Source organism: Terrapene carolina, unplaced genomic scaffold, assembly GCF_002925995.2.
Source record: "Terrapene carolina triunguis isolate 2854851 unplaced genomic scaffold, T_m_triunguis-2.0 Scaffold67, whole genome shotgun sequence".
Classification (NCBI taxonomy): domain Eukaryota; kingdom Metazoa; phylum Chordata; order Testudines; family Emydidae; genus Terrapene; species Terrapene triunguis.
Window position 1 is genome coordinate 52623780 of NW_020664418.1, and position 9499 is coordinate 52633278.

At 46.0% G+C, this 9499-nt stretch overlaps 1 protein-coding gene across 1 annotated transcript; it reads right to left on the reverse strand.

The window, feature by feature from the left end:
* Positions 1-7593: 7593 nt before the first annotated feature.
* Positions 7594-8481, reverse strand: LOC112118131 (cocaine- and amphetamine-regulated transcript protein-like). Its single transcript, XM_024216318.2, has 3 exons — positions 8371-8481; positions 8131-8214; positions 7594-7701 (listed from the first exon to the last, which is right to left on the reverse strand). The coding sequence occupies exons 1-3, from the start codon at positions 8479-8481 to the stop codon at positions 7594-7596; spliced, it is 303 nt and encodes a 100-aa protein (XP_024072086.2).
* Positions 8482-9499: the final 1018 nt, after the last annotated feature.

Below are 9499 nucleotides of genomic sequence, written 5' to 3' on the forward strand. Positions count from 1 at the left end.
TGTCAAGCCTGACCTTAAAAACCTCTAAGGAAGGAGATTCCACCACCTCCCTCGGTAACCCATTCCAGTGCTTCACCACCCTCCTAGTGAAAAAGTTTTTCCTAATATCCAACCTAAACCTCCCCCACTGCAACTTGAGACCATTACTCCTTGTTCTGTCATCTGCCACCATTGAGAACAGCCGAGTTCCATCCTCTTTGGAACCCCCTTTCAGGTAGTTGAAAGCAGCTATCAAATCCCCCCTCATTCTTCTCTTCTGCAGACTAAACAATCCCAGTTCCCTCAGCCTCTCCTCATAAGTCATGTGCTCCAGACCCCTAATCATTTTTGGCACCTTAGAGACTAACAAATTTATTTGAGCATAAACTTTCGTGGGCTACCGCCAACTACTTTGGATGCATAGAAGGGAACATATATTGAGGAGATATATATACACATACAGAGAGCATGAAAAGGTGGGAGTTGTCTTACCAAGTCTGAGAGGCCAATTAAGTAAGAGAAAAAAAAACTTTTAAAGTGATAATCAAGATAGCCCAGTACAGACAGTTTGATAAGAAGTGTGAGAATACTTACATGGGGAGATAGATTCAATGTTTGTAATGGCTCAGCCATTCCCAGTCTCTATTCAAGCCTAAGTTGATTGTATCTAGTTTGCATATCAATTCAAGTTCAGCAGTTTCTCGTTGGAGTGTTTTTGAAGTTTTCTGTTACAAAATTGCCACCCTCCGGTCTGTTATTGAGTGACCAGACATGTTAAAGTGTTCTCCTACTGGTTTTTGAATGTTATGATTCCTGATGTCAGATTTGTGTCCATTTATTCTTTTGCGTAGAGACTGTCCGGTTTGGCCAATGTACATGGCAGAGGGGCATTGCTGGCACATGATGGCATATATCACATTGGTAGATGTGCAGGTGAACGAGCCCCTGATGGCATGGCTGATGTGATTACGTCCTATGATGATGTCACTTGAATAGATATGTGGACAGAGTTGGCATCGGGCTTTGTTGCAAGGATAGGTTCCTGGGTCAGTGTTTTTGTTCAGTGGTGTGTGGTTGCTGGTGAGTATTTGCTTCAAGTTGGGGGGTTGTCTGTAAGCAAGGACAGGTCTGTCTCCCAAGAACTGTGCATCCGAAGAAGTGGGCTGTAGCCCACGAAAGCTTATGCTCAAATAAATTTGTTAGTCTCTAAGGTGCCACAAGTACTCCTGTTCTTTTTGCAGATACAGACTAACATGGGTGCTACTCTGAAACTAATCATTTTTGTTGCTCTTTCCAATTTTTCCACATCCTTCTTGTAGTGTGGAGCCCAAAACAACACAGTACTCCAGATGAGGCCTCACCAATGTCGAATAGAGGGGAATGATCACGTCCCTCGATCTGCTGGCAGTGCCTCTACTTATACAGCCCAAAATGCCGTTAACCTTCTTGGCAACAAGGGCACACTGTTGACTCATATCCAGCTCTTCGTCCATTGTAACCCCTAGGTCCTTTTCTGCAGAACTGCTGCCTAGCCACTCGGTCCCTAGTCTGTAGCAGTGTATGGGATTCTTCCGTCCTAAGTGCAGAACTCTGCACTTGTCCTTGTTGAACCTCATCAGGTTTCTTTTGGCCCAATCCTCTAATTTGTCTAGGTCCCTCTGTATCCTATCCCTACCCTCCAGCGTATCTACCACTCCTCCCAGCTTAGTGTCATCTTGCTGAGAGTGCAGTCCACGCCATCCTCCAGATCATTAATGAAGATATTGAACAAAACCGGCCCCAGGACCGACCCTTGGGGCACTCTGCTTGATACCGGCTGCCAACTAGACATGGAGCCATTGATCACTACCCGTTGAGCCTGATGATCTAGCTAGCTTTCTATCCACCTTATAGTCCATTCATCCAGGCCATACTTCTTTAACTTGCCGGCAAAAAAGCTTTGCTAAAGTCAAGAAATAACACATTCACTGCTTTCCCCTCATCCACAGACCCAGTTATCTCATCATAGAAGGCAATTAGGTTAGTCAGGCATGACTTGCCGTTGTGAATCCTTACTGACTGTTCCTGATCACTTTCCTCTCCTCTAAGTGCTTCAGAATTGATTCCATGATTTTTCCAGGGACTGAGGTGAGGCTGACTGGCCTGTAGTTCCCTGGATCTTCCTTCTTCCCTTTTTTAAAGATGGGCACTACATTAGCCTGTTTCCAGTCATCCGGGACCTCCTCCGATCGCCATGATTTTTCAAAGATAATGGCCAATGGCTCTGCAATCACATCCGCCAACTCCTTTAGCACCCTCGGATACAGCGCATCCAGCCCCATGGATTTGTGCTCATCCAGCTTTTCTAAATAGTCCCAAACCACTTCTTTCTCCACAGAGGACTGGTCACCTCCTCCCCATGCTGTGCTGCCCAGTGCAGCAGTCTGGGAGTTGACCTTGTTCATGAAGACAGGGGCAAAAAAAGCATTGATTACATTAGCTTTTTCCACATCCTCTGTCACTAGGTTGCCTCCCTCATTCAGTAAGAGGCCCACACTTTCCTTGACTTTCTTCTTGTTGCTACCATACCTGAAGAAACCCTTCTTGTTACTCTTAACATCTCTTGCTAGCTGCAACTCCAAGTGTGATTTGGCCTTCCTGATTTCACTCCTGCATGCCTGAGCAATATTTTTATACGCCTCCCTGGTCATTTGTCCAATCTTCCACTTCTTGTAAGCTTCTTTTTTGTGTTTAAGATCAGCAAGGATTTCACTGTTAAGCCAGTCTGGTCACCTGCCATATTTACTATTCTTTCTACACAATGGGATGGTTTGTTCCTGCTACCTCAATAAGGATTCTTTAAAATACAGCCAGCTCTCCTGGACTCCATTGCCCCTCATGTTATTCTCCCAGGGGATCCTGCCCATCAGTTCCCTGAGGGAGTCAAAGTCTGCTTTTCTGAAGTCCAGGGTCCGTATACTGCTGCTCTCCTTTCTTCCTTGTGTCAGGATCCTGAACTCGACCATCTCATGGTCACTGCCTCCCAGGTTCCCATCCACTTTTGCTTCCCCTAATAATTCTTCCCAGTTTGTGAGCAGCAGGTCAAGAAGAGCTCTGCCCCTAATTGGTTCCTACAGCACTTGCACCAGGAAATTGTCCCCTACACTTTCCAAAAACTTCTTGGATTGGCTGTGCACCGCTGTATTGCTTTCCCAGCAAATATCAGGGTGATTAAAGTCTCCCATGAGAACCAGGGCTTGCGATCTAGTAACTTCTGTTAGTTGCCGGAAGAAAGCCTCGTCCACCTCATCCCCATGGTCTGGTGGTCTATAGCAGACTCCCACCGCAACATCACCCTTGTTGCTCACACTTCTAAACTTAATCCAGAGACTCTCAGGTTTTTCTGCCATTTCATACCAGAGCTCTGAGCAGTCATACTGCTCTCTTACATACAATGCAACTCCCCCACCTTTTCTGCCCTGCCTGTCCTTCCTGAACAGTTTATATCCATCCATGACAGTACTCCAGTCATGTGAGTTATCCCACCAAGACTCTGTTATTCCAATCACATTATAGTTCCTTGACTGTGCCAGGACTTCCAGTTCTCCCTGCTTGTTTCCCAGGCTTCTTGCTTTTGTGTATAGACACTTAAGATAACTCGCTGATTGTCCCGCTTTCTCAGTCTGAGACAGGAGTCCTCCCCTCTTGCGCTCTCCTGCTTGTGCTTCCTCGTGGTGCGCCATCTGTGAGTATCAGACCTTGGAGATTCCTCATTTCCTGTAAGCATTGGGCTGGTGAAATTCCACACTGGCCATGAGTGTCGGGGATCCTACACCCCAAATCAGTACTCCCTATGGTGTATCATGCAGTGAGAATTTACACACACACACACACACACACACACGGCCTATGAGTCAATGGGGATTTACACTGAGTGTATCAGAAAGTGGTTCCTACCAGGCATTACAGGCAGTAGGATTCACCTTGTGTGTCAGGCAGCTGTTGTTGTGTTCTTTCTGCTGGGTCATGCTGGTACTTGAGCAGAAGGGTAAAGTGTACTTCTTTAGTAAAAATAATTTGCATTTTACAGCACCATTTCATCCTGATTAGTCTGAAATCACTTCTTAATCAATGTATACCATAGATCTAGCAACCTTTAGATGCAACAGTATATAACAGGAGTGGCCAACCTGTGGCTCCGGAGCCACATGCACCTCTTCAGAAGTTAATATGTGACTCCTTGTATAGGCACTGACTCCGGGGCTGGAGCTACAGCTGCCATCTTTCCAATGTGCTGAGGCGTGTTCACTACTCAATCCCTGGCTCTGCCACAGGCCCTGCCCCCACTCCACCCCTTCCTGCTCCCTCCCCTGAGCCTGCAGTACCCTGGCTCCTCTCCCCCCCTCGAGCCTCTTGCACGCCACAAAACAGCTGATCGGGAGGTGCGGGGAGGGAGGGGGAGGCGCTGATTGGCAGAGCTGGCGGTGGGTGGGAGGCCCTGGGAGCGGGGTGGGGGAGCTGATGGGGGGCTGCTGATGTATTACTGTGGCTCTTTGGCCATGTACATTGGTAAATTCTGGCTCCTTCTCAGGCTCAGGTTGGCCACCCCTGGTATACAACATGCTCCATCGCAGTTGGGGGTAGGAATAAGTAATGTCATTTGGTGCTAAGACAAGTGCTTTACAAAAGTCTAAGTATATACCAATAGGGTTACCTCTATCAACCAAACTTGTACTCTCATTAAAAAAATGAAATCAAGTTTGTTGGACAAGACCTATTTTTCATAAAACCATGTTGATTGGCATTAATCATTTTCCTATACTTTGAATCCTGTATCACCTTTTCCATTATTTTGGCTGGTATTGATGATGGGCTAACCAGCCTATAATTGCCCTTTTCATCCTGTTTCTCCTTTTGAATATTGGCACAATAATTTGTACTCTTGCACTCTTATTCCAAAGTGTATTAAAAATTAACACAAATAGATCAGATATCTCCTCAACCAACTCTTTTAGGACACCTGGATGAAAATTATCCAGGCCTGTGGATTTAAAAATATTTATCTACTAGATGCTATTTAACATCCTCCTTAGTTACAAATGAAAAGTACTTCATCATACTCATGTGATATGAGTACATCATCCTGCTTCTTTCCAAATACAGAACAGAAATAATGATGGAACACTTCTGCCTTTTCTGCATCATTATTGACAAGTTTGCCATTTTCATCTAACAATGGACCTTATGCCATTAAGATTTTCTTTATTCCTGTCATACTTTAAAAAAATCTTTTGGTTGTCCTTAGCCCTGCCAGCCGTGGATTTTTCCCTGTTGTCTTTACCGTCCTTCAATTTTCTGCATTTCATTACTTATAATTTATACTGATTATTATCTGCTTAACCTGTTTTCCATTTGTTATATATAAGGGTTTTTTTAAATTTCTAATTGCTGCCTTCACTTCCCCTCTTAATCAGGATGAGCTTTTAGCCAAATTGTCCTCTGTTGTGATTGTGGAATTGTAGCTCTTTGGCCATCTAGTAAGCTCTTCTTAAACAACCCCCAGTTTTCCTTTAAATTTTTCTGTCTAAATTTTTCCTCCCAATCAATTTTGTGTATAATTTTCCTCAGTTTGGGGGGCAGTTAGTCCTTTTGAAGCATCAAGTATATTCATTACTGGCTGGAACTGTCCTCTCCTTGCCCATAATGAATATAATCGGCTCATGATCACTGGTCCCTAGGCAACCACCAACTTCCAGTCCAGTGATTAATTCATCTGTATCCATCATAGTGAGGTCTAAAATAGAGTTACCCCATATTGGATGCAATGCCTATTGTGTTAGAAAATTATAATCTATAGTTTTTAGAAACTTCAATGTTGTTTTACCACTGGCTGCATGAGACTTCCAGAATATGTCTCCCAGATTAAAGTTTCCCATCATAATACAGTTTTTCTTTCCACACATTACATACAGGTGCATAAAGAATAACTCATCCAATTCTCTGATTTGATTTGGTGATCTGTAAGGCTACAATTTTGTCATGGATATTTTTAGTAAAAATCAGGGACAGGTCACGGGCAATAAACAAAAAGTCATGGAAGCCGTGACCTGTCTCTGACTTTTACTAAAAACATCCCTGACAAAATGTGGAGGGAGGAGGGTCCGGCATCTTGCACCCTTCTGCAGCGGCTGGGAGCTGCAGGGACCCCATTGACCAGTAGCTGGGAGGGGTCCCCCCACTGCCCTGTGGGGGGGATCAGGGAGCTGCAGGGGGCCCCCTGCCAGCACTGAGCAGCTCTGGGGTCCCTCTGCCGCTGCCAGCTGGGAGCTTCAGGGGGGTGTCCCCTGCCCACAGCCATATTTACCTTGTGGTCCACTATAACCCCTAGATCCCTTTCTGCCATACTCCTTCCTAGACAGATCTTTAGTTTGGCAGACAAAGGCATAACAAAATCAAATGGTTAAAAACTGAAACTAGAGAAATTCAGACTAGAAATAAGTCACAAACTTTTAACAGTGAGGATAATTAACCATTGGAACAATTTACCTAGGAACAGGATGGATTCTCAATCACTTGAAGCATTTATAGCAAATTGGATGCTCCTCTAAAACATATGCTTCAGTTCTACCAGAAGTTATGGGCTTGATGTGGGAAGGACTTGGTGAAATTCTATTCTCTGTGTTATGCAAGAGGTCAGGCTAGATTGTCATAATGTTCTCTTCTAGCTTTAAAATCTGTGAATTTATATTCATTTTCACTTCAGTTGCAAATTTTCTTGTTTGAAATCTTTTTTCTATTTCAGTACACACAATTTACCCAAACTAACAAACCAACCCTATATTAAAAGAATGGTATTGAAGTTGCAAAGTCAAGCACCGCAAAGTTAGGAAATACACCTCTACCTCGATATAACGCTGTCCTCAGGAATCAAAAAATCTTTCCGCATTATAGGTGAAACCGTGTTATATCGAACTTGCTTTAATCCACCGGAGTGCACAGCCCTGCCCCCCCGGAGCACTGCTTTACCATGTTATATCCGAATTCGTGTTATATCGGGTTGCGTTATATCGGGGTAGAGGTGTACCAGAATTAAAGTTACCTGTGGAACCCTAACTCTGCATGGTTGTATATAAGCCTAATGCATTTTAACAGCACTCCTGCCAAGTTTCAAGTTCTTGCTGAAAATAATGGAGGCACTACAGCTCTTCCAAAAATTGTAAGAAAAAATTATAATAGAAAGTGCTAAGCAATGTAAATATAGGATTTGTTACTGCCCCCCTATTATAACTGGTATGTAAGTGTATGTTGCCATCCTGTTACGTTACATGATTACATTGAGTTAATTCTGTTAAATATTTGGATAGATCTATGAAAAAAATCTCCATTTTCAGTTATATTATTATGTTTTGATCTTTAATAAGTGTTGTGAAGCCTTACCTCTGTGGTCTTCATTAATAATCTGAGGACAAATACAGAGGGAGAAGAAATATTTTACAAAGGAGATAAGTATTTTACATGGGTAGATTATTGACTAAATAGAAAAAAACACAACAACAAAGACAAAGCAGTGCGTGTCAAGCACAGTTCAACAGGATTGGGTTTCATTTGTTATCTTAGCTCCTGGAGTGTTGAGGTTTACAAGCATTTCAGCAGGAAAAAGTTGCAGGTGGCTCCTCGGGGGCAGTTGCACAGCTTTCCAATTCGGGAGGCTTTTCTGACGGCGCATAGCTCCCCCACGTCGCACTGCAGCAGAGTAGAAAGGCAAGAAAGTTTCTTTAGTGACTCAAGTTTAGTGTTGGTGAAAATGCCCCTTTCCGCTCTTTGGCCTCAGCACAATTCACCCTCCCTAATATCTGTCTTTGTCATCTAGATATTTAGAACTCATCATATGTGGACGCCAGAACCTTTCTTCCCCATGGTTTGACTCTTGTGCTGAAGGACCCCGCTGTGGGGATGAGAAGAGCGTTCAGTGGCCATGCCCCAAAGCCTGCTTTCGGTAATAGGAAGTGAGCTAATTCGCTGTAAGAAAGCGGAGAGAGCAGCAGAGCTGCACTCAGGATAGGAACCGCCCTAGGAGTGCGTCTAGAAGGAGGGTGCCAAGGGAGAAGCGCTCAAGGGAGCACAGGCTGACCTGCCCGGGGCTACAGAATACATTGTCTGAAGGAGCCTTACCGCTGGCACTTGTCCCAGTTTCTTGCCCCAGGGTGGAATCCGCTTTTTCTGCAGCTTCTCCAGAGCCTCCTGCAAAGCCCCGAGCTGCAAAACACAAGAGGGTTCTGGTGGGTTCGGAGCACGCAGGACCCCATCGACCCCTCCCCACCGGGTGCTGCCGGCCCCAGCCCCTCCTGCCTCCTACCAAGCTGGTCTTGGTATGTCGGTCAGCCCTGCCCGCCCCCTCGGGCTGGCACTCACCAGCTCCTTCTCGCTGGATGGAGGGAGCTCCTGGGGGTAAAAGCTGCGGAGTGCCCTGGTCTCCAGCCCCCAGTCCCCGGGCGGCAGCAGCAGCCACCTGGGGCTGTCCATGGTGCTGTAGCTGCGTCCAAACTCGGGTTGTGCCGGCTCCGCTCTGTGACTCCTCTCCGACTCCTCCCCGCAGTGACGCCCAGGTGGGCGCTGTCCTGAGAACCGCCAGAGAGCTCGGAGAGAGGCGGCACTAGTCGCTTCTAGTCCCGCGGGCTTGGGCACCCCGCCGTGGATGGCAAGGCAAAGGGTCCCCGGAGGAAAACCCCTCCGCACCGGGCTCAGTCCTAGTGCGAGACCCAGGTCCTGCTTTCATCCTCTGCAGGGTGCGAGGGTCCAAGGGCTGGAGTCAGTGCGCTCACACATTGGGCAGGACAGGGAAGCGCAATCGCTGCCTGGGTTTTAGAGCCGGGGCGGCCTGACACCCATTGTATCAATAATGGGGCGGCGGCTGCTGCTTTCCACCAGGTAAGTGTCAGTCGCTGTGAGAGAAGCTCTGACTCTGCTACAGGGCTCTTACAAACCCGGGTAAAATGCTGAGCCGGTTACAGTCAATGGGAGTTTTGTCACTGCATTCAGTGTGGCTAGGATTTCACTGGGGGTGGGGGGAGGACGGGACACACAGCAGATGCGGCTAAGGCAGCTCAGACAAATCTGCCTTGTTTTCATATTGAGCTCAAATTAACTTCAGATTTTTTATTTTCATTTTCTAAAGGAAACCCAGGGGGTCAGAAACTGACCTGTACAAGCAGCAACAGCCCCTCCCATCAGAGAGACGGACCCCTCAGGCACCTGTTGGGTTACAGAGAGACCAACATAGTTAATCTGTGCAGAGCAGGATCCTGCAAGCCATGCAGATTACTCCACAGGTAACACTCTTTTCTTATTCTGCAGTTATTCATAAGCATAGCAGGCAAAGCTGATAATAAGTGAAATTTACCCTGTGCTGTGGGTCACCCACCAAGGCCTAGGCACTGCTTCAGTTCTACTTAAGTCATATTTTGGGGACTTATGTGGGACTGAAGTGGTGCCTTGTCCTTGTGTTGGCACTCTGTGCAGGGCTGACCTCCACTTATTTTGA